This window comes from Xiphophorus hellerii, chromosome 3 (assembly GCF_003331165.1).
Source record: "Xiphophorus hellerii strain 12219 chromosome 3, Xiphophorus_hellerii-4.1, whole genome shotgun sequence".
NCBI lineage: Eukaryota > Metazoa > Chordata > Actinopteri > Cyprinodontiformes > Poeciliidae > Xiphophorus > Xiphophorus hellerii.
In genome coordinates this window covers 23,580,565-23,606,753 of record NC_045674.1, presented here as the reverse complement: position 1 = coordinate 23,606,753, position 26,189 = coordinate 23,580,565, and the positions used below count along the sequence as shown (strand labels likewise).

Here is a 26,189-nt window from a genome sequence, read left to right as displayed (position 1 = left end):
GATATCAACAACGCAAACTGAAAAATACTGTCTGTTTTAGGGGTCTGCAACCTGCAGCTCTGGAGCCACAAGTGGCTTTTTGCACTTTCCACAAAGGCTCTTAATAACTTTGGCTAAAAATGGACAGGAACAAGCTAATGCTTTTAAATAAAGATACACTAACAAAGCAAGATTTGAACTGTGTTTTTCTGAAATATTTGCACTGAATTTCCTTAAAAGAAAACACTAGAAGTACCAGCAATGTTTTAGGATGCGTCTCTCGCCACTAGAGAATCTGATAAAAAAAAAAGAGAGATACCCATCCTTTTGCATGTTTCTTTATTTTAATCCTAAAAAAATAAACACTGGTTCTTTTTCTTTTTTAAAAAAAGCTGGTATATATTTGTCTAATAAGTTGTCATTTTTCAAAAAGTCATGTGACATTTGTGGCTCTAAATGAGCTTTTTCTCACTTTCCAAAGAGCAAAATTGCTTTCGGTTGTAAAGGTTGCAGACTATTTTGTAGAAAATCAGAAGTTTTATGTTATTTTGTGCATGTGTTGCATGTTCTTCTCTGACTGTGTCTAGTTTTAAGCTATAAATTCCAAAAATTGTATAGATATGGAAAAAGTTGGGACCTGATATGAAGCCTTTATCACTTTTCAGTGTGTTTCTGCAAGCAAGTCTGCAACTTGCTTACAAAAGAGTAACTCAAGCCAAAGCCAATTTTTTTTCAAGAAACTGTTTTATTTTAATTAAGCTAATGCCAAAGTAAAGAGAGGACGCCACCTGTTGTAAATATTGATTATTTAACCTGAAATGGTTTCCCAGCTGAAAGCCTTGGGCTCATATGAACCCTGTTAAATGTACACTCACCATCAAATGACCTTGTCTGCGGCCACCACCAACATCCTGGGCTTCTTTTGTTGGAAATAAATAGACAAAAAAATACACATATACGAGTCAAAATTACAGTCATTAAGCTGACTCTACAGTTGTTCCTAAAAAGCTATTTAATTCATAAGCAATTATCACATGTGCTCCATTTATTCCCAGTTCAGAGCACATGGCTACAACCACCTGGCAAACTATTGACCTTCAGAGTTGAAGCAGAAAATGAGCATTTAACTGAAATGAATAAATGGTCCTTGGCACAGCAGTGCCTCTTTGCAGCCTTCAGAAATGGCAAATCACCTCACACGGCCAAAATAAAAGTGACGAACAAGACTGACTGATTTAAAATACTGGGCTGTTCAGTTGTAATTTTCCTGATTTTGTTTATTCAAATAAAGAAAAAATGCTGGATTACTTTGGAAATCAGCTTTGAAGTTCAGGATATTTGAAGAGAAGTGCTAAATGGTTATAAGCAGTTATAATCCAACTTGGCGTAGAAACTTTCTTGGGATCTAAACTTTGTACAAATTCAGATTAGTTGGTCCAAGAGGATGAAAGTAAAGCTAGGCCACCTTCTCAGGTCTCATCATGCCCAAGTTTACATCCGAAATAAACAGTTAAATGTATTCAGCTAAATAAAATAGGGTTTAGAAGTAAGTGTAACTAAAGAAACCTATAGAGTCGCCGGAGTAGTTTTAACTTTTACAAGTAGGGTTAAAATATTACAAAATCAACATGTATGACACTGAAAGTAATGGTATTTTTAATCAAAAAAGTAGCATTTCTTAGTAATATTTAGGACACACCCTAAAAATATTTAGGGTGTGTCCTAAAACCTGATTAGTTAAGTTAGTCTTCTTATATTTTCTCTTTAATACATTTGATAATCCCAATAAATATCACATTAAAGATGGAAAAAGTAAAAAAAAGATCATGGTTTTTCATTTTCCTACAACTTTGCAATAATCATATAACAGAACTCACTTCAAATCTCCACAAGTATGTATCTTTGTTCTTTTTTTAATACATATAATTACCAATAGTAGGTGTTCAATTAATCTAAACAATTTTCCTAATGTGAGAATCAGCACATTAACACTTTTAACTGTTAAAAAAGCAACACTTTTAACTAAAGCGAGCAGCATGTGACAAATCAAGAAGAATTCACAGAAGAAATCTTACTAGTATATCAGGACGATTCTCTGTTGATTTTTAACATTAAACATAACAAAAGGGAACAAGAAAATAACAGCAGTACCTAAAGTGGAGTCGCTGAGATCATCAGGATCAGGTGTGTTACTTCGGACACTGGACATGTCCCCTCGTCTTCGCTGCCGATGTCTCCTTCTGTACTGGAACTCTGCATATTCCTTTAAGCAAAACCAGGCAATGCCATTAACATTAGAACAACTAACCCCAGTAGCGCTTGTCATTAATAACCAAAAACAAGCTGTAAACCGGCCACTTTGATTTATATGTTGAGTTTGATTGGCTTTAAACGCATCAGTCCTGTTCTGAAAGTGAGAAAATACTTGAGTCCTTCCGATCTCCCGAGCAAGCCTGGAGTTACTGGATTCAGAACATAAGTGGAACAAAAATGTTTGGGAAGGTCTACTTGTGCAAAACTAACTCATCTCAGCAGTGAGGGTAATACCTCAATAATTTTTCGACTGATTTCTAACTAGTGTTATTGTACAACTGGAAAAACATATTGAACGCATCTCCAGATGGTCGATGATTTGCATATAGCATACATGCAGGCACTTCTCTCTTTCTCAGAAACAAGAACCAGCAGCAGCTGCCGAGCCGGGGGTTTATCGTTTGATATATGAAACAGTCATAAACTGAACATCCAATTCATGTACCATTTCTTTGACATTTGCTACAGATTCACTTCTAATGGGCAGAAAGTAATGTAGCACCCAACGTTCAATTAGCCAAAAAGCCATCTTCTAATACAGTATTTCTCTTTATTACAGAGAGAGAGACTGTGCTGCACATGATCATTATAGAAAGAAAATACAGTGCAATGTGATACTAATGAAATGTACCACTCACTGGAGCATAAATGTTGCAGAATCAATTCAGCAAATCTCTTAATGTGAATGCAGTTTTTAATTGTGAGATAATCTATAAACATTTTACCAAGGAATAATAATTGAACAATGTCAATATGATAAGGATAAAAAGACTGCGAGCCAATAATTGTGTATACACAATTGCAGGTCTTTTATAAGCGTGGCGCACCTAATTTAATAGATGAAAACTTAAAGAAAAAAATGGTATAACCCAGAACATCAAAGGATTTCCCACAAATATTACTGGGTGATTCAATAGCCAACAACATTTCTGATCATTAAGTGTATGTGTGTGTTCAACAAAGTAATGAAAAAATAATGTTCATTTACCTTCACTGTAAACTCAAGTTGATGTCAGTTTGGAGTTGAAGCTCTGAGTTTGGGAGCTGTTGCATGGTCGAACGCTAAATAAATAAAAATTCCAATACATCTGCCATGACGCTCCCATAACTAGTTAGTGTTCTCATGAATAAGTTGCACGTCCTGCATTTTTTAGATCCCGGTATTTAAAACTTCAAAAAACGATCAAGAGTATTTCTCAGTCAATCTTTTCATTCATTAGCAAAAGTCACCGAGTCACATTCATATATAATCAAAAGGCTGTCAGCCAAATTCTGGCTTTTATGTTTCCGCCGTGCTAAAAATAGCCCCACTATGAAGCGATGTGCCGGCATTGTAAGAAGCATGGAGCGGGTCCATCTGTAGCTGTGCCTGTGAGGCGGTGTCAGCCAGCTTTGATTAGTTATCACGGTCTTCCAATTAGCTGCTGTAGCAGAGAAACGGCAGCTCTTAATCAGGGGACGGATATTTTAAAAAGCATCTGGTGAGAATATTTACTTTGTGCTATTAGAAACACAAGCCCATACTAATTTGACAACAAAGCAGCCTCCAACCCTGTTTGTTATTTAGAAGCATGAGAGAACAAGGAGAGGAGGTGAGATGACCGTCTGATCTACATGTGCACTGGTAATTTGTTCTTTTGAAGAGGAGCAACGCTTCTCTGCCTCATTAAATCTGCTCTCCTGCTTTGTGTACTTGTGCTTCAAATGGCCTTCAGATTACAGACTACTTTACTAAAATAAAACTGATCATAACAACGATCTTAAAGAGTGATGGATAATAGTCTTGTAAAATCTTGTTCTGTTGTATTTAAGGTGACGGATGCGTTGTGGGAAACTGAAGCGCCGTGGCAGGCGAGTCAGAGGTGACATTGTTACATGCCAATTTGGAGGGCATTTTTCTACCCTAACATCAACCTAAGTGATCCACACTTTTCAAAACCCGGCTCTCACGGAAAGAAGATTACAGTCCCTGTGCTGTGTAGAGATGCACGGCGAGAAGGAGTAAAATGTCTGAGCCTCCTCATGGAAACACTTTGCTGTCAGTTTTACCGTGGAGAGGCTGAGATAAAACATGAAAGATGATGTTAATATAGCAACAAAGGATTTTTTTTCTCCCCTTATTTCTTCGGGAGCCGTTTGATACCAGCTAAATAAGTTCTGGTCGTGGGTCTTATTATTGTTTTATCTACGGACAACTGCGAAGAAATTATTGGTAGATTTTCTGTTTATCATTATCCAGGAACACACAGTTTTCACACATTATTTATTTTGCGGCTGCTAAACTAAAACATATTATTACAGTTCTAATATTAGCATTCATGTTTTGATACATAAACACGTGCAAGATAATAGTGTTTTGCAATCACTGCTTAACTTTAGCCACCTACTTAAAAGAACTAATTAATAAATCAATATTTAAGCACTGAGACCAATTTATAGTCTGGCGGCTGAAAAAATAGGTTGCCTTATTATATGTACTTTCCATTTCAGGAAATGTACAATGTGGTGGAAGACCAAAGAACAATCTGAAATAGGTGACTACTAAATTTAGTAGAAGTTTTGAAAAGGAAATCTGTATATTGCACAAAATATTAGCTCACATTAAAACTGAATCTATTTTAGAAAACAAATTATAGTCATAAAGCATCTCAGCTTGTTGTAAAAGGCTTACATTTTATTGTCAAATTGTTTTCATGTTAGATATTCCACTTTTATTTTTGTTATTGTTGCCCATTTGTCTTGTCTACTATGACTTCCTGGCCAGGTCCTGATTATGACAGAGGTCTTGACCTCAACAGGTTTTTATCTGGTTAAATTAAGGTTTAATAAAAAATAGGTTCCTGTTTAACCTCCGCAGAGCCCTGTCCTCGACAGCACATAACCTATGAAGAAATATTACTATATTTCATAACGGAGGAAACAAACCAATTTAAGGGGACATTTGAATACAAATCAGGGTAAATGTATGACTTTAGCTGTCTGTGGATTGGAGAAATGCACAATAATTTAAACCTCCTTATTTTCAAAACTTCCCTAAGTTGTACATTATCAGGCCACCATGAAAAAACACTTTTCATAAATACATGGAGAATATAATTAATATAAAAATCATGTCCATATTGTCTGTATGTAAACTTCAGACCAGAATTGTAATAAAGGAGTAGATTTCTCTATTAAGTCTGAAAACAAAAAAATTCGTGATCAACACATGAAAATTCAACATAAAAAATCCTGGGATATCATTTTATATTTTAAGTAGATTTGCATAGGCATGTGCATTTATAGCTTCTGTTGAGCATGCAGGGGAAATATATGTTTTTAACAAGCACCTGAGAAAAATTCTTGACATTTATTCTTTTGTCAGCTGACCTTTTTCACTTGCAGTGCAGTGGAGAGGGAATAACTCTGAGGTATTGGTGATGGACACGGTTTAGACAGAGGAGATCATTCTTTGTAACTACTTTTTCACTGAAACTGCTTTTTAGGTCATGTAATAGAACTGATCCATCATCAAAATCAATCTGTTTTTTCCCATTAATTTAAAACTATACATAAAATAAAAAAACTTCTACAGGGAATGACAACCTTACATTGTAGAGAAATGAAGACAAAATCTATTATGAAAAGACTACAGACAGAACAATACTAATGAGTCTGTATCTTTACATACTATCAATCTATAAAACGTTCAGTAGTCTACAGCTCAAGTGTACACCAAAACTGTGCAGGTAAAGGCTGTAAGACCATAATCAAAACTGATAGTTTTATGACTCCAAGTGTTGACCACAAATATCTGTAATGAATGTGCTATTACCCAGAAACATATACTCAGGCTTTTGCATGAGTGGAACACTTTTAATCATTGAAGAGCGCACAGGGGAACACCGTGCCATCTGGCTTGCTCCAGTGTGCAGAAAGCAATGGGGATCTTTGGACTGTCATGGTTTGTCAGTGCTGCTTCAGAGCACATGTTTTAAACAGGAATGGGAACAAGGTTTAGATGTTTGTTTTAATTTCATAAGAAGGTCTTGAGCTCCAGTAATCAACTAAATCAGCAATTTATTAACTGTCATTAGCTGTGATATTAATAGAGTAGTGATACAAATACATTAAGCAAATTAAGCACCTTCAAATCAAAAATAAATTATTCTAAGAAATCATAGGTATTAGAGTGAAGCATGTTGCTTTACCACTCGAAATCTAAAATAAGAGCTTGATTACTGAAAAGCCTTAATGACCAATATAACTTAGCTTGTGGCAGGTTAGGTCTGTTCATTTGGCATATGGAATTGCAACCATTACCACAAATCAGTGTGCAAAATTGCTTGGCTCAATATTTAGTGGGGTGTAATAATTAAGATGTTGTACATTTACCTTTTATTTTAATAATGTATTTGGCTAGTTGGATGGACCGCAGCTGTCTTCAACACTCACAATGGACATAGTTCATAAAGAGTGCTGGGCTAAGTGTGTTCAGTCAATACTGTCCCACCCCTGACATTTTTAATTGAAGAATATTTTCATTCGCAAAGAAGTTTCTCATAAGAAATGAAACCTGCATCTGGAGAGCAAGAACAATGTAAAACTGAACAGCATTTTTGAATATTAAAAAACAACAACAACAAAATATAAACATGTCTAAAATTGTTTCTAGCCTTTTTAAAAAATGTGTGTAAATTTCTTGGCATTGTAGCAACCAAATCATTCTAACAGATTAGCCAGCTTTCTGCCTGGTTACATAATTCCAATTGTTTTTTGGAAAAACTTATTTGCTACAGACAGAGCTTCCCCAAGAACTACAGAAAGAAAAGCACAGCCACTCTGAAAGTGACCTCTGAGCAAGCAACTAACGATAACCTGAACAACCCAGTAGCTGATAAGAAAAACAAGCTACCAAAGTGTTTGAGACATGAAACTGATCAGTTCAGAAGAGGCCTCCTCTTAAGATGAAATTGCCAGCAAACAAACACAGACCTAACACTTCAGTCGGTTCCAAAACACCATTCACCTGCCCTTCTTACTATCAAGAAGACACTAAGGTTTGGAAAATCACAAGACAATGCCAAACATCATTACTAAGGACAATTTCAAACAAATGTGAACATGTTAAAAAGATGTGATCAATCTTTGAATGACAAAAAAAAATACTTGAACTGGGAAAAAATGTGTACTACACCTAATTAAACCTTGTTACTTCATGCCCTTTCATTAGGGTCAAAATAATCAATTTGCAGATCAGCCATTGACCTTTTCACATTACAACTTGAGCCGAAATGAAACATTGGCTAATGTTTGCATCTTTTGCTAGAAGTTTTTAAGGTCAAGCAACCAATAAAATTTACATTTTGTTCATTTGCATGTTGAAGTTTTGTATTTGATGCTTTCCATAAAGTACGTTCAGCCATTTTCAAAGCAAGAATGAATATGTTCAGACCAAAAAAAGGACTTGCATATCTAAATTGACAAAAATATTATAAAGCTTATACAATACATCAAACTAAGACATGCGGATGGTAATTACTGATTGATAAAAGTGGCCAGTGATTTCTTGTCACAACTTTTCCTGTGCTGTACTTTTTGTTTTGTCTTGACATGCATGACTTGGTTACAAGTGCTAAGATGTACTACAATAATTAGAAGTCACTTCAAAAGGACAAAAGATTTCTTCCAATCATCTGGGTATCTAGGGTTACATTTAAAAGAAATGAAACCACAAAAATGACAATTTCTCAGTTGAGAACTGTCACAGTACATGGTTTAACAGTGTATGAAGAAAATTACATAAACAGTTCTATGGTAAAGTTCAATTATATGTATCAGTGGAATACATATTATTTGGCTGAATTTGTTGTTTAGTAAAACAAGTATATTCTTGAGCAAAGGTATTTTAAACAAACACTCCTTTACCTCAGGTGATGCAAAGCCTAAATATTCCCAGTCCCATGTTCCACCTGCAAAACTGTTGGGAAAAAGACAGAAAATTATATCTATTAATAAAATAATTATGCACAACTAACATAATAAAAATACATAAAAATATTTAAAACATTTAGTGATCTGCCTTTCTGTACTCTACCTGCGTCTGGGAGCTTCAGGAGAGTCATTTGGGGCCACTCCTCTTGCCACCGAGGCCAGAAACTCTTGTCTCTTCTGCTGTACAAGACATGCAGCACGAATGATTTTGTGGCGAGGAGTTCGCAGGTAGGGCCTGTTGACCTTCTGAGCCAAGTCCTCAGTCACCATTTCCAAGTCGGTCTAGAAGCAAAAAGATGGTGAGCTGGCTGAAAGAATGTTTCCCAGGAAAGTTAAATAAGTGTTTTTAGGCAATGTAAGCAGACAAAGTTTAAAGTTCAATATATCTATGCATCTCAAGGTCGCTCCAACAACACTCTGGTAAACGGGTTGGTGCAAAGCATAGAAAACTAAAAAGGAACAATTTTCAGAACCAGGAAGGTACTCAAAATGAATTCAGAGCCAGCAGAGAAATGTAGGAAGCTAATTAAAAGGTAAAAATTTATACTGTATTTACGTGTCTCTGACAGTGAAAAATGTCTCCAACTGATTCAGGTTGCAAGAGAGCAAGATTTTCCCCAGATTTGAGGAAGGCTGGAGAACAATGAAGGTTCTCAGTTTTGTTTTTATGACTAAACTGTACCATGAAACATGTTGGATTTGAAAAGGTTAGCAGTGTTTTGGAAAAGTCAGAGTGAAGGTGGAAACGAACACTTTTTTAGAATAAACAAAGACTTCTGTTTTACTAACACTAGCTGTTTTACTAACACTTGCTGAATTAAGATGCAAAACTTTAAAATCTTAAATTCATAATAATTTTGTATTTATTTTTTAAAATATTATTAAAATCCTATTTTACAGAATCACTGATTCTGATTTTTAAAAATAACTAAGAGCAAACAAGAGAATAGCTAGAACAAGGGTTTTGAAGTTGTTGTTATAGCAGCTTCAAAACTCCCAAAGAAAAAAAATATATACTGTCACATTTAAGTTATTTTAGTTTATTAATCTTAGCACTGTTGCAAACTAACTAGTTTTTCAGGAGTTTCACTACTTAACCTTGTTCCCTCCCTCCCAATGCTACATTTGACACATCAAATGGTGGCAAATGTCCAACATTAAATGGTTGGACATTAAATGATGATCAAGATCAAAAGATCAAAACTTCTTCAGACCCAGTTAATTGTTTACAAGAATCAGACATTTGTAGTACAAGTCAAACTCCAATACTTTAGAAAAGCCGATTCTGTGTCAGTACTGGTATTTATACATCCAATAACAAAAAGATGAGATGTGCTGGTTTAACGGTGGTATGTGGGGAAGATCATGAGCTATAGATCTTTAGAACCCCCATCTGTAATGGCCCATGTAAGATAGACTTGCTGTGGAAGTTGGTATTTCTTTTCAATAAGATGCTCTGAAACCTGCATAAGCTCATAGATCTCCTTCTTTGTGCTTTTGGGCTCTAGAAAGAACCCATAAGGATAAGAGCACTTTAGGATGCGGCGGGTCTTCAGCAGCTCTAGGACCGCATCTTCAATGAACGTAGTATCAGGGGGGCCTCCTTCCCCTAAGCAAGACAAGTAGGAAGAGTCAGAAAACACAATTTAGCACGTCCTTTTAATCCCACCTATATTATTTCACTTTAGTTTTAGAAATTCGAGAAACAAAGAACCTATACAAAATCAATTCCAGGTTTTGTTCTTTTAAGTTACATATGTAGTGTCAAGAGGTGCACTGCCCTTTATGTGTTATGAATTTCAATTCTCTTACTTTATGCTGACACTAATTGTCTAATTTGAATACATTTCTTTCCCTAGAGGGCTCCATAAGGAAAAAACTCTACATTTTACATTACAAAAACAGCAAAAAATGCAAGGAGGCACACTCTTTTATTAGAGTTTAGAATTTAATAATCATTCAAATCTTTATCTATACAATAGAACATACTAATGAGTACCAGTAAATATGATGACTGGAGATCGTATCTCCAACTATCTGGGGATAACTTTGAGGATGACATGATTTCATGCATCAGATTATAATAAAACTAAATTGCTTTGTATTAGAACAAAAAGTACATTTTCTAACCAGAAGCATTTTTTAGAAATTTGAGTTAAAATGTGTCTTGATGATTTCTAGAAACTGTGCTCAACTTATATTCTATATATGAAAAAAAAATGTTTGTCTTTTAGTTAATTGAGCAAATCTCATGGCTCTGTGGTAAGGTTTGACACATTCAGCAGTGCTCACAGGGAATTTGGGTGCAATTATCTGCAAAGCAAATATAAGCAAACAGTGAAATAGTGGTAATAAGCATCAGTCGTTGCATCATTGGAATCTTCTTAATATGCAGCAGATGATATTTTGAGCTTTTCCTATTAACACATAGCATTTTGCAGTAAATCAGCAGGAAATGCTTCTGGCTATTTATGTTGTGTTCCATTATGCTCTAGAGCTGGAATTTGGAAAATGGCAAAGTCCAAGTAAAAAAAAAATCATAAAACCCAACTCTGTACTTTTCAAACCTGTGCAGAAGCCCAGAATACCCTGCTAAATACTACAAATGTACATAGTTAAGTAACTTTCCTAGGTATTTTTACTTTCATGTCCCAGTTTACAAATGTTTAACACCAAAGATGGAGACAAATTTGCAGATAAATATGTAATAAAAATTTACACTGTCATGGTAGACTGAACACTCACTTCCACTGAGGGCTCGACTGAGCTGCTCCATCTTCTCTTTGGCTGTTTTTAACAAGCGCTGCTCGAGCTACGAGGAAGACACAAGTTTGTATTGTTGTGTTAAACAGCATTAGGAACTTTGCCTCACCAAACAATGGACAGAGATGAAGCTAAACAGAGCAGTGCAGAGAAGAGGTGACTTCTGTAATAAGATTGATTTATAGACTTGATATGCCAATCAGCCATAAAATGACAACCAGTCACTGTTTCCTGAAAAGTTCCTCCTTCTTTATGCTTTTAGGACAATAAAGAAAAGCTTCTACTGCAACATTTATTACAATGACCTGTGTACACTGATTTGTCAAGATGTTAACATGGTGTCAGATGTCAAATAAAAAGGTTGCAGTTGTAATAAAAAATAAAAAAAAGAACAGTTAATTACTTCAGCTGCTAGTTGGTTCATACAAAAAGGTTTAACCTTTGTAGATTAGGACTTAAGAATTAATGCCTGTCTGCGAGATAAGTTTCCCCCAAGGTTTCTTGGCCTGCATGCCTGTCAGTATAATATGCAAATGAAACAACAGAGGGAGGCAAAGTTTACCTGATAGCTGTGCTCATGGTTCTTGAAGCGTGTGTAGTAGTGCATAAAACGATCAAGTTCCTGAAAGCTCTTGTGCTTCTTCTCTGCCTGCAAAACCGTGACGAGACAGTCACAGTCAATAAACTCCTGAACATGTTGTTCTCCTTAACAGACAAAGTGTTAATACCCTGCATCCGAGGAGTCAAAGGAAGCCGTGCCAAAGGAGAAATCTGTACTGATGATTGGAATAAATGCAAACAGAGACTAAGAATGAGCTTCTTTTCACCTGTGAGAAGGGAGATTTTGTGACGGGAAACGTGTGTAATTTGTGTTTTCAATGATTTTATGCTCACACTATTAAGCAAAAAAGAAGCACTCCTTTAAGTTTTTGATGAGGTATTGAATGATTAAATCAACAGTTTTTTCTCCCAACAAAAGCTGCTCTTGACTACCCTTAATGAATAAAATATGAGGTTCATATTTCTTTCTGTTTCATAAATAAGAGGATTAAGAAAAACCCTACCAGTGTATTACAATTGCCTTCTTGTCAATATAATTCAACAAAACACTGCCTTTGCTGGCATAGTTTATTGAGTGCTTGGACGAAATCTATGAACAATATCAATTGCACATATATTTGCCTTCTAATAATCCCCTTTCTAGTTATTTTTACCATAGCAGTGCAAGCAGTACCTTCTCTCCATGTTTTATAAGAATCAAATTAAATACTGAGTTGTTCTACAGTTTAATGCTTTCATGAAGGAAAAAAAAAACAAAAAACTAATAAACGGAAATAAACGGAGAAGAAGCTTGGCTGCCTGCAAAATATTTATTTTACATCATCGCAACAGGGGGCTACTCAAATAACAGCTGCCGTCACGCAACCGTGTCTGCTCCCTGTTGTCACACATGGCTGTGAAATCTTATTTAAGACAGTACATCTTACTGGGATGGAATCACTGCAAATAACATACAACTCTTATATAACAGAATCCAATTCCAGTGTGACTGTATGTACCTCTTCTGTCATTTCCTTCGACTGTTCCACCACCTGCTGGATGACTTCGTAACGGGTGCAGCGGTAGTAGCCACCGGTTGACGAACTGTGCTTTTTCCACTCCTCCAGGCAGATCCAGCAGAAGTCGTACTTACACTGGCGGAGCAGAAAAGCAATGTCTCGTTTACAGCATCTGCTGTAGTTAGATGCTACTCCTGAGACTAGAGAGCAAAGTAATAATATTCACTTACCCTACCCTGTGGTAAATTAGAAACTGAGATACAGCTCAATTGATTTAACTATTGATTTTTTTTCCCACCACTTTAAAACCTTGAAAATGAATTGAATTACAACCAGTTATAAAAGATAAGCTAATGGAAGAGTTTAAGTCAGAAAGTAAAATTATTTACTTGAACTAAGCTTCTCATTTATTTGTCTTAACAGACAGAGGATAACGGAAAATCTATGTTTTGCAACATAAAAGCAGCTCTTAGGATGTCGTAGTTCCTTGCAGTCTGCTGCCACCAGAAGGCACACCGACAACATTAGCGACCAGTCCCATCGGCACTGCTGAATAACAAACGCATCAAGTGCTTGAATCTGCAGCGTGTTTGCATCTAAGTAATTTCTCTCCGTGTCACAAGTGCTTCTATGGGTGACAAGCTAGCCGACACAAAGGGCTGACATCTGTGTTGTCCTGGTAACGCTACACTTACATGACACTTCAGAAAAACCCATGCGAAAGCTAAGAAGTGGGGGGGAGGGGAGGACGAAGGGGGTGGTAAATGGAAGTACAGACACACAAACAAAGAGGGTGTAAAATGGACAGACAAAAGGGGAGGAAAAAAAAGTGCAACGAAAGAACAGAAGGAAGAAGATGGCAGTTCCTTGGCAACACTGTCTCCCATGTTTCCCAGCAGTGAGGTTAAAACCATTTTTTACGAGGTAATAACGGGTCAAGAGGCTCAGCCTCATATGGCCTTTCAGCTCGCGAAGGCAGCTCCATTTCACCAAAGTGAATCGCAAGTCTCTAGTCAGCCCCTTTAACCAGTGGAGGAAGCAACATTACTGTCACATAGTAAAATAAGCAACATCCCGCCAGTATGACTGCAGTGTGCTTCTTTTAGGGAAACGTGCAACAGTGATAGCAGGGATTGTAGTTTGGACTTATCAGGTAAACTGCCATCACAATTCCCCTTCATAAATCTAAACTTGAAACAAAAAACCTTGAAAGTTTAGACACAAAACAAATCTTTAGATTTTCACCCATTTGTGCAATTTTCACAAGCTGTGTAAAGTACAAATGAAAGCTAACACTTGGTTGAAGGCTATTCTTGTTGCACAAATTAATTTGCAAAAGAGGAAAAAAAATCTTATCTGCAAAAAACAGGAAAACACACAAAATCTGGCTTATAGAGAGCCCTGAGAAATCCATCAAATTTCTAAACAGCTTTTATCTTTTAAACCCAATATGTTACAAAGTGAATACATGTCTCCTAAAAACTATAAAGTCATCTTTTAAAATAAAGACTCTTAAAAGAAGAACCTAAAACTCTTATGTTCTAACAGTTTAAATAAAGCACATATCTTTAGCTTGGCTTGCTACATTAGTTGGCTTACTCTGTTTTCTCTGGAGTTTGCTTCTTGTAGGAAAACAGCAACAGTCTTCAGTCAGAGCTCTCTAAAGATCTGCAGTAAGACTGACTGCAACCAGAGATCCTTTCTGCCCACAGAATCACCATTTATGATGACTTGTTGAAGAAACTTGGAATATATAAGTAATAACATTATTTATCCCAAAGGGAAATTAAATTTTTTTTAACTGAATTATAGTCTTTATAATCATATATTATACTTTTTACCATGCTGTCATGTATTTTTGTTAAAAACAAGTCTCTCTGAAAATGAGAGACAATATCAAAGTAAGATTACTGGTATAAACAGTGTAAATATTAAAGTTGCAAACCCTGAATCTGATCAAAGCTTTGTAAAGTATCCTAGCTGAGAGTTTTAAAGGAAGCAGTCTCTCCTTCACACTTGCAAGCACGTTGGCAAAAACCTCCCACAGATTTATTGGCTGAAGGATTTGAACATTTTGGTGAAGCTGATCCCAAAGCATTTTTAAAAGGTGGAGGTCAGATGACTAACAGAACACGATCCTCCTTCTAAAGGTCTTGTTGTGCAGCAGAGTTTGGATTGAGTTCACCGTCCTTCAGCCTGACAACACTGAAACCTTTCAGATAAGTTCCTGAAGGTAAAACACAGCACAGCTTGACAGAGTAATAAACATGTTGATTGAATATGCCTTGAAATGTGATTAAAAGCATCATCAGCTGGAACTGCATCAAAACACCCCCAAACCATCATTTATCTTCAGCTAGATGTGTTGCCTTAGCAATAAGAATTTTTATTTTGATCATCTGTCTGACAAACACTTTCCACCAGTTCTTCAGCCTTGACTACATACAAGACAGTCGTTAGTCATTGCCAGAGTGGATGATCCTTCACTAGCCTCTTCCTGTTATTTGTGTAATTGGTTACTTCCAAGAAGCATTTTCTCTGTAAACATGTAAACCTGAAGTCCTCTTCAGGCTGTTGATTCACAGTCAGCAGGTAGCCGTTTGTTATTAAGTTGAGCTGTGAGATGGGAAAAGTTAATAATTCACATTGGTAGTTTTATCTTTTGTGTCTCCAAACCAGACGAGCCAGAATAGCACTAAGCAGAAGCTGAGCTGCATACAAATAAGATGTATGTAAATGAAGAAAAAAGTATGAATCACTGACTCCTTCAGATATTGCAACATTGCAGAGTTATTACTTGACTTCTCAAGGGGATCAAAGGAAATGTAGTATTCTCACATCTTGCCCCTCTGGAACATCTCAACAGTTTCAGGGATGGAGTCCGTGTGTGCGAAAATGGATCAAGAGACTTCAAAAGATGTTCGACACTTCAGAATCACGATAGGTGTTCAGCAGAGTCAAAAGTATTTAGTCTGCAACTCCAAAGCTCTTTTTTACGTTAAGGTTTTGTTACAGCGTTTTTTTTCTTCTAAATGTTAAAAAAGGTAAATAATTTGCTCTGTAAGAGTAAATAAACCTTCTCATGTCTTAAACACATTGCTTGGAAATGATCGTATAATTGAAAAACAGCAAAAACTCAAAAAAATGTACCTGGATGGTATAAATAAAACATCAAAGCAAAAATTAAATGTATTGGTATCGAACAATAATCCACTTAGAGCTTAAAGGGATCCTAAATTTGCAGGAACAGGAAGAAGTGTGTCAGGATATGAGATGTCAAATTGCTTTAGTGGTAGCTTATGAATGATCTATTCAGACTAAATTGTTTTCTGAATATAATCTTAAGATTTTGGAGATTTACATCCGCTCATTATCTTCTTCATCAGGTCATTTATGATGTTCGTTTTTCAGTTGATAATAAAAGACACAATTCTAATGTAGAGCTGCAAAATCTTGCAATGCCTATATCAGATCTTCATTATCTCCTTCTTTCCCCATCTCATCTGCGTTTCCTACGCTGTGTGACCTTTAGCATTTTGAACAATGTCATTTCTATTTGGTGTGAGCGTCTACTACCGTGAAACGCCAACTGGTTAAATGTTACATTAGTAACATGTAAAATGCAAGTTCATAACAGTTGGAACATATTAGGCGACGTATTGCAAATGCACTCCAGTCATTTACGATGTGAATATTGGACCGACTGATATTGTCAAGATGATATATTTGCAATTTACTGCACAACCTTACTTCAATGAATTTTAAAAAGGAATTAAATGCACAAAATAATAGCTCACATATTTGCATACATGCCCTTTAATATTCGGATAATATATGTCGGTTAAATGTTAATATTCAGTTAAATGTCTCCAATCCAGTTGTACTCCAGGAGGTTCATGTTAATCAGCTTTATCCTGCTAAATCCCGTTATATTCCAGTTTTGATTAAGTTTGGATCATTGTTAGGTTGATCCAAATGTATCAAATTGCTTTCAAATTTTCTCAAGCCGTCATACTAAGATGAAATTATGAATAATTTCTGTTTGATCCCTTAATTTTGACCATGTATAAAGAAAAAAAAAACACTCACAGTATAAAGAACTTCTTAGCTACTTATAAAACTCAAAAGGAAAACAGAACTCATGCTCAGTAGATGCTGTTTTATGTCACATTGGTAAGAGGTTTGTGGAAACCATCTTGTAGCGTACCTTAGCACACTGCATGTGATTGCAGCCCTCGTTTTTCTGTATTGGAGACTTGCAGGTGGGGCAGGGTTTAGAATTGGAGAGCAACCACAAGCAATTCGCTGCATCCTCATAAGCTTCACTTACGCCAGCCACTGTAATGGGAGTGGGGGAGAGGAGGAGTAAACGCAACAAATAAAAACGTAATGAGATCAAATGAGAATGACTATTACACCAGCATCAATACAAACTACTAAGCTCAATGGGAACTTGCTCTGCTTGAGCAATGTGTGCTGCTCAGGTATTTCACAGACATCTCCCAGGATGCCAATGCACCCACTCTCAACACATACACACATTTGAACAGTGTAATTGGCCATTAACAAAGCATCTCTGATCTGTCATTTGAAATGCCAGCATGAAAGAGAATCAGGGGAAATCGAACAGGAGATGGCACCAAAACAAAATAATTGCCATTATTTTTCTCCTGTCAGATCAACAAAACTGGCACTCAGGAGCAACTTGGGTCATCTTAAATCATCTATTACATTGCTTGCAGTCCAATTACTGCTCTTAGACATTGCACCAATTTTCCAATACATGGGTTAATCTTTTAAATTCATAATTTGTCACAAAAATGGTGCAATTTAATTTGTTTACCAAATTGCTTGTAATTACTATGAAGAAGTACCAGGCAATTTATTCCCAAATCTATCACTATTCCGCAGACAAAAAAACGATCTAAGCGATAACACACCAAATATTCTGTAATAATAATGTACTACCCAGTAATCTAATAGGTTTCCCAGACCAGAGATTAATTGGACAAGCTAAAAAAACATATTAATAGACTATAAACACTCCGTAGTTATTGTGTACAACCATTTAGAATTTAATAAGAGAACAAATTACCCACATGTGACTGTCAGAATTGTGTATGAGCTGTTAAAACTGAAACAACACAACACGCCTGGAATCTAATGGAAGTTCAAAAACAGCTATAAATACTCACATTCTTCAGGTTTCATTTCAGTGACCTTCTGAAGCCACAGCTTCCATGTGTCACAGTCGCAGGGTTCATGTGCCTCTCCTCGACACTCCCTAATAAAAGTACATAAAAATGTAAAGTAGGAAGAGCACAGTTTATATTGTGAATAAACAAAGAAAATCTAAAACAAGGCACTCAAACAAGAAAGGTCTTAAAAAAAAGATGCTGCAAAAGCCTTGATGCACCTTCAGACAGCTAAATCTGCATTTCATCTCTACACCCTCCTTGTTATGGAAATGGCTAAAGCTGAACCCATGTTAGATCCGTTTCCCCTAACAAATGCTGTCAATTAAACTCCTGAGGGTACCCACCAGCCACTTTCAAGAACGCTATAATGAAGCGAGGTGCACTAAGCTATTATCATTATAAGTAGGTAGGATTAATCATGGTGGGCTAGAGGTTAGACCAGTGGGCAAGAAGGTAAATGCAAGGGCAGTGATGAATATGAAAAACAGAACTAACTCCAAACTTTCAAAAAGAATTACCAATTAATGAGCTTATCTTAAGGTTTTCTTCAGTTCACAGAGAGCCATCTTCTCAACAAGAGAAAAACAATGTAAAACAAGTGCTCTTAAAACAGAAAAACTTTTCTTTCACCAGTATTATACCTCAGCTAATTTTGAAAAGCCAAAAGAGTCCAACTAAAGTTTGCCAATTTTATGAGCAGTATAAACCTAAAGCAGCACTATTCATCTACTGACCAGCAGAAGAGGTGGCCCTTGCCGCAGTCTACTGCCGGGGCCCGAAGTAGGGGAAAGCTTAGAGGGTCTGCATTGGAGGTTCCAGGGCCCTGAGCGTTTAGTCGTACTGCTCTCTCACATCCTGCAACAGGACACCAGTGTATTGCTGGATTGTTTTCCACAAATGCCTTCAAAAAGGAAGAGACAGAAGAAGATTTAAATTAGTCAGCAGTTCAACAAAACCTTGTGCTTTAGCTGATGGGGTTAAAGAGAATGAAACAACTGTACAAGCTTAAAGATTAAGACAGACTCTGAAATGCTGCCATATTTCGGGAGCACAAAGTCTTAATCTTGGCCTATGAATGACTTTATCACTAATGAAGAGATTTCTAATCTATTCTGGGTTGTATAGAAGATCTTAGCCTTTTTTAATTAAGGACAGACAGGTATTGATTAAAATACACATGTAGACAGGTGAGGACAGAGTTATTATTTAGTTGTGAGAGCCACTTCTTAAGAAATATATATAAAAGCTCATTTCTGAGAAGAAACACTTATCTATAGAAATCAATGTGGAAGTACAAATACAGTCTGAGGCTAACAACAGTTTCCAAGATTTTGACCTGAACGCCGAGGTTTTCTCCTCAGAGTTCATCTGAATGAATAATACAGATGCTTAATAAACTAAAGTACCTTTATGTCAAACTGCAGGTATCGCCTGTCCATCTCTCTGGAGACCACGCTTTCGATGACTTCTACTGGCACCAGCTGGTAACAATCATAGGCTGGACAGAAAATGTTGTGCGCTTCGCCCTCTTGGATCTTTAGATTGAGAAACCTTTCAAAAGGACATAGGTTTTACAGAGATCAGTGATTTATGTGTGTAAACACTAATGAAAACTTCACTTCAAGAAAACATCCCCTTCAATTCTTCAAGATTGACATTTTAATTTAAAGCTTCAAAACAAATTTTGACACAAATGCAATTTCTCCATATAGTTTGTAATATATGAAGCAACCAGAAGTTATTTATTTGCATAATAATCAGAGTAAACACTGACAGAGGAGCAAAACTAGGTTTCACCCTTCAGAGTTTACACTGAACACGTAGGAAGTGCTTAACCTTTGTGATGAAACTCACAAATGAGAAAAAATATCTGAAGTATTAATGAGTATTTGTATTTTTGCATCTTTATATTTTATTAGATTTTTTTATTAAATAAAAATTAACATTTATCCTGAAAAAATGTCCATAGAAACACTGCAGTTCATAGCAGGATTTTCCCTCTTATGCTGCTCTGCAACAGCAGCCCAGATTAAACAAAGTGATTTAGAATTAGGCCTGTCACGATAGCAAATTTTGCTCAGCGATTAATTGTCTCAAAAATTATTGCGATAAACGATAATATTGTTTGAAGACCTTTTTACACTGATTTAATGGAAATGACGTAATAATGCATGCGATTTCCTGCCAAAGATAGATACACTTTATTTTCAAAAGAACACTTAACACTGGAACTGATAAACAAAATAAACAAAACAACCAAAAACAAAAATAAAATGGATTCTCAGTCTCCATTAACAAAAAACTCACTTGAAAAAAAAACAACTAAAGAACATAAAGCCAAAGTGGAAATAAATACTGCATTCAACCAAAAGAGTAAAGATTATGAAGTCTGTATATTATGTTGCCCTTCAGTAATAATTAGATTTAAATAGAGAAGATGGGCACATCGACTACCTGATGCAATAGTTCACACTACACGATTTTTTGATCCTATTTTTCCCCTTATGACAATCTTAGAAAGTTGGTCTTTCTAAGATTGTGTGGTGTGTTACGGTAGATCGTCGTTGCCGCTCCGATCCAAATCAGGGGTTTTCCCCTACTGGGAGCTTAACTCAGCCTGTTGAATGTGACAGGTAGCCAATCAGAAAGCCCGGATTCTCCGTGTTTTCTGAGGGGAAATTACGTCGGGGAATCCCAAACAGCTGACACGGCGCAACCCGAAGTCCAGCGGACATTGGAGATGATACGTGGAAACAACATTAATGTTTATTTAACATGCGAAGAATATAGAAACGACAAGGGGAGGAGTTGGAGCGAAATTACTACCGCAGTTGATAAACCCGGTAACTTTTCAGCTGTTCTTCGTTAACGTGACGTAAATAGGTTATAATGATTTTCATTCAGTCAGGACTTTACGCTGACACTAGCCACATGCATTGCAGGTAGATTGTAGTAAAGCATTGATTAATGCCTTGTTTTAAAATTAGTTCACTGGACTTGTAGCCATTATTTTGTGCCCATTGTTGGACACCACACGGCAGGACCGAACCCGATGGAACCGTTATAGCTAGGATTTCTGTTGGCTAATGTGTGGTCTGTCAGGTTTTGAAAATGAGCCGACAATCGGCCGACAGCTCTAAGATCCTGTCGTGTGCGCTGGGTTTTACACTAAGGAAATGAGGAAGGGAGGAGTCAGTGGAGAGCACCGGAGTTGAGCCTTTTTTCATTCGGTGCCATCAACAGAAAGAGAAAAAGGCCGGAAGAGACGATAATGCCGATAATTAAAATGACGTCGATAGTTTTAATTTATCGTACGATTAATCGATTTACCGTTTATCGTGACAGGCCTATTTAGAATAAATGAATCACCGAATAATGCTTCAATATTATTGGCATGTTATAATTAACATACTCATTTCACCAAAATAATTACTGTTAATTAAAGTACAAAGAAAACTGTACAGTATTCAATGGAAGACATCCTTGATTAATACACGTGCAGGTTGTTTTTCCTTCCACCATTCTCTTCCTGTCCGATACCACAGCTTTTATCTATCCATATCAGCCTTGACATTGGTGTTTGTAGGAGACCCACACTTAAATCTAATCCAGATTTTTGGATTTCTGTTACTTACCCTTCCCAGCATGCTCTGCAGAAATCATGGCCACAGGACATGTCAACAGGTTCCTCAAAGAAGGAGACGGAAGACATGCAGATACCACACTGAGAGACAAAAAATTAAGGAAGAAAGATGACTACAAGGCCACAATGAAACTTCAAAGTCTTAGCATAGAATACATGCACCGGTTTGTCATAATTTTTTATTTGTTTTTTTGTTTGTTTTGTTTTGAGTGTTTTATTTAAGCCTAAACACTAAGAGTATTCTTTCTGAGAAAACGTTCCAAAATATTTAGATGTGTAAACAGACTTCATTATCCTCTGGAATATAAACGGACAGGAAAGCTGTGACTATTCAGACATGTCTGTGGGTGCGAGTCCACACAATAACAGAGGTCGGTTTATGAAAGATAACTATGCTAAGATTCCGACCTGTCAAAATCGACGGGTTTCACAGACGACCGTTCTGTTAGCAGATGTATTTTCTCACACCCACGAAAAAAACAAACAGGGCCAGACATACAGGAGCTGTTCTACTGGAAGACTGCCCCGCACAAAAAGACAAAGAGGAGGCAGTGTAGTTCAACAATGAAACTATTGATTTAGGATGGAGAACATGATAAAAATCAACTTGCAGACTTAAATGAGTCCGTGAGTGCACTTGGCACAGTGCATTTACGCTCATGAAGAGCCAAGAGTGCAGATAGTGTGAGTCAAATGGAACAATTACTCACCAGACAATTAATAAATTACATTTGTAAGCTACAGTAATTATACACCGTGGTTCATTTTTAAGGCAAACTTGGACTGCCGTTGAGTGTCCCAGCCAACTACGTATAAATATATCCAGCCTCTTGATTTATAGTAACACTCTAAACTTTAAATTTCCAGAGACATCAATTTTTACTGTAGCATAAGGTAGCCTTTCATCACCTTTATTTTTATATTAGAAGCACAGACATCTTGGTCATTCATCAATAAGAACCCAAATCTTGCCCTTTAAACATTTTCCGGAAAGAATGTCAATATTTACTCGATTCTCAACTTGTTTAAACCAAAATCAACAAAACCGTTTTTTCTCTTAGGGAAAGATGAGGATGGGTTCTGTTAGTGTTTATTTTTGTGGGTCAGAAAACTGGCAAGCACACCAATTACTTCAAACAAACTAACTAATAGTAACAAATAATGACTTCTAAACAAATGTAGACGTGTGAGAGCTAATACAATCGACTGGGGAAAAAATAATATGTTTGGAACCATGTAGACTTCATCCAAAATCAACCAGATGTTACACTGAGGCTAGTATGCTCAGGGCCATTTGTCAAACTGTTCAGCAAAGCCTTATGCTCTCTCCGGACTGCCATTTTTGCATTTCACATCTCCACTAAATCCACAGCTGATTTTCTCTGAATTAAAATAAAAAGAAAATACCAAACGACCTTCTTTTCAATCCCCTTCTTAGAAGCAAGTGAAAGTCAACTTATTCTCCAGATTTTTTGGAACAAATCCTTACTCATCCCCATGGAGTCTGCTGATGACAAAGAGAACTACTTCAAGAGGAAAGGTAATGGAAGCCTCCATAAGCACTGTATTAAGTCTGTAATACCTTTATATCACAGTGTGTACTGAAGAGAATCCTTATTCCAACCTGAATGTTCTGTATTAAATGGATCATCGCCACACAAATGTCTAAACTGGGAGAAAAATTAAAAAAAAATTTGTAAATTTCTCACCAGAGAGGAATCGTCATCTCCCGCTAAGAGGCTAATTTGGTCTGGGGAAGTGATGGAGGAGCGGGTGGTGCGAGGTGTCCGGGGTGACGGCAGTGTGTCCCAAGCGTTGTAGCCACTAGGGGGTGGGTTGGGCATCTGCACCCCTGAACGTTGGCAGCATTCCTCGGCGTTGCTCATCCAGGCTTCCAGAAGCTTCTCTCGGTCCCAATCTGACAAAAACATGGAGATGAACTCATCACACTTTTTTCTTTCGGTTCTGACCTCCCAATTCAGACTTTTACAATTAATTTTTCTTATTCTGAAGGAAGTAACACACAAAAGAGAAAAATTGAGGGTCCTTTGTTTCTGTGGTAGTTTTTAATCCAACTGACAATGAAAAGAAAATGTCCAATTTCCATATATTTATTCATTTATGCATCAAGGGTATCCAAGTACAGGCTGATGGTCGCAGCACTTACAGATCAAAAATGGATTTAAAAAATGATGCATTTAATAAATAGGGAAAAATGTAAAAAAAAAATTTCAGCATTTTACCTACCGATCACAAATTACAGTTGGTTAAGTGAAAAGTGTCAGGATTCATGTTTCTCTAAAAAACAAGCAAGTAAAAATGATTTTAAACTTTTATAAGCAATTGTAAGGACAGTCTAAACAAAGTCTCTCTGTAAACTATTTTTAATAGCACAAGCTACAATTTAAGGTATTATACATATATATATATATATATATAAAGTTCAAAATTCTTCACAATTACATCATTTTCTTCAAATAAAATGGCCATAATGAAGTAGAACAAGATTACAAACAAATCAAGTGTTTTGAAAAATGTTACAATGCAAAAAAACTAAGTTGGGTTGGCCCAGAAAAAACAAATTGGTTTCATGAAGAAGTTAGCATTTTATTCACAGAAAAAGTCATCTTAAGACATTCATTTTAGCATATTTGCTAGGGCAATGCCAAATTAAAGTTGACATAATTTTGTGTTTTCAGTAGACAGATACTTGCTGCCACCTGGTTTTGTGTTTTAGAACAGCTCCCCAACTTATAGAAACACAGAAACCAATTTGAGAGACTTTGAGGATAAACTGGGAGTGACTTGCGATCCGTGCCTCAGTCCAAATATTCTCCCCTCTTAAAATAAGGAACATGACCGGGTCGACTGCAATTAGGACACTATCAGCCTCGAGACACGCTTCAGCAGCAATCAAATGCCTCCGACTCCAAATGGCCTCATTTAGATAATGAATGTCGCAACAATCCCCCCATTTCCATTCAATTAAAACCAATCAGTGAGCATAACCCTATCTTCCTGCCTTCAGCTATTAAATATGAGTCTGAAATTAAAAGTTTTGTTTCACATTTAGAAAATGTAAATTATTAGAAGCACAGAAAGACTGACAAGCAGGCAAGCAGCAGGAAACATGATAAGTCAACTAAAAAGACTGATAATGAAACAGAAGTCAGTAAGTGTGGGAATCTGTGAAAGTTTCCAAAAGCAGTGGACGATAAGCCGTTCTTTTAGACGTTAACGAAAATCCTGAAGCGTTTCATCCTCTTCCGACCGACAGGCGGTATTCCCATGACACAGGCGCGTAAATATAGTACTGCTTGATTTTCTCTACGCTCCCACAGGCATGTCCTGCATGTAGCGTCTGCGGCTCAACAGACAGCTACTGCATTTAAACCAGGTTCAATTAAAAAAAAGTTTCAAATTGAATAATGTTTTAAACATTACAAGCTTTTTAGAAGTAGTATCAACTGGCAGATGCTAAGTGAATCCACTTTGAGAATTGGTGTCTAAAGGCTGCAAATTAAATCTGAGCTCTAACACACCGACTCAGTAGTTAGTCCAAATCAACTTGATAAGGGAATCAGTGAACTAGTTCACACAGAGATTCTGACAAAAAAAAAAGCCAAAAAAGTTTTAAAAATCCTCCCTTTCTTCGTAATTATGTAAAAGTATTATAATTTAGTTGGAAACATACCTTAGAAAATATGTGTACATTCATATTCAAGGAATTACAATATGAGGTTTGTGCATTTTGAAAATAATTTTCAAACATATCTAAATTAAATATACTTCTCATTAAATCCACATATCTGTATTGATATTGATATATTTTTATTAGTGTGATGTAATATTCTCATTAAATGTTGTGTTATCTTCTGTAAGCAAGAAACAAATGCTGTTTCTAACTGATCTCTATTCACTTAGTGAATGGAGTTACTGAAATTAATGAACTTTTCAATAATATTCTAATTAACTGATTAAGTCTGTAGATGCTTATGTTACCACAAATGTATCTAATTAAGATGAAGAAATTTAGAAATAAACAATAAATTATACATTTTGACCAATATTTCCCAAACCTGTAAGATACCCATAAATTTCTCACTTTCAGAAAGTCAAGTGCTCCTTGAATAAATTTGTAATCTGCGATGAAGTTTTTTTCACAAATCTATTAAAAACAGACATTTAAACGTTTCTGGCCAGAGTTTGCTCAACAAGGTTTGGGTTGTTGTTGAAAACAATCTGACTAGAGTAAGAAACATCAGATGTTGCAATCTTGCTGCTACTATGATGTCATGAGAGTGTACAGGTTGCTCTCAGAGATTCAAATAATTCTGCTTTGTATCAAACAATGCTGATAGTTTACATAGGGTCATAATTCAAAGCCCATATCCACAAACCCACAAAGGAATGGTTCAAATGAAGGGACAACTGCTTTGCCAAAGCCCAGATTCAAATTACACCAACATGTTATGTGAACCAGATTTCTTTAACAAGCAAAATAACAAAAATATCCACTTTGAGCAGGCGTTTTCAGTATAGAAGAAGAGTTGAGCGTTGGAGTCAGAGATCGATTGATGTCGTTTTTCTGACTGGTATTTTTGTTGAACGGTTCTACAGGAGGGAACTGAAAAATAGGCTGGAGATGGGAAACAAGCGATAGCCAGCATGAGTTACGTTATGGGTTCCCCGCTGGTCACAATCTGGTCCATGAACTTACTATAGCTGAGCAAATACTTCAACTTAGCAACATCTCTCTAC

General features: G+C 36.4%; 1 protein-coding gene across 4 annotated transcripts in view; it reads right to left on the bottom strand.

The window, feature by feature from the left end:
• LOC116716976 (ankyrin repeat and IBR domain-containing protein 1) overlaps positions 1-26,189 on the bottom strand; it is a 40,135-nt gene that overhangs the window by 2,954 nt on the left and 10,992 nt on the right. For all 4 annotated transcript variants that reach the window (XM_032558012.1, XM_032558011.1, XM_032558014.1 and 1 more), the window contains 14 exons: positions 23,138-23,346; positions 21,421-21,509; positions 19,192-19,336; positions 18,520-18,686; positions 17,783-17,871; positions 16,795-16,925; positions 12,588-12,722; positions 11,591-11,677; positions 11,011-11,077; positions 9,729-9,874; positions 8,369-8,547; positions 8,200-8,251; positions 2,131-2,242; positions 855-898 (listed from right to left, as the gene is read on the bottom strand). In XM_032558012.1, the coding sequence (XP_032413903.1) occupies positions 855-898; positions 2,131-2,242; positions 8,200-8,251; positions 8,369-8,547; positions 9,729-9,874; positions 11,011-11,077; positions 11,591-11,677; positions 12,588-12,722; positions 16,795-16,925; positions 17,783-17,871; positions 18,520-18,686; positions 19,192-19,336; positions 21,421-21,509; positions 23,138-23,346 (1,652 nt within the window). The remainder of the gene's footprint in view (positions 1-854; positions 899-2,130; positions 2,243-8,199; positions 8,252-8,368; positions 8,548-9,728; positions 9,875-11,010; positions 11,078-11,590; positions 11,678-12,587; positions 12,723-16,794; positions 16,926-17,782; positions 17,872-18,519; positions 18,687-19,191; positions 19,337-21,420; positions 21,510-23,137; positions 23,347-26,189) is intronic.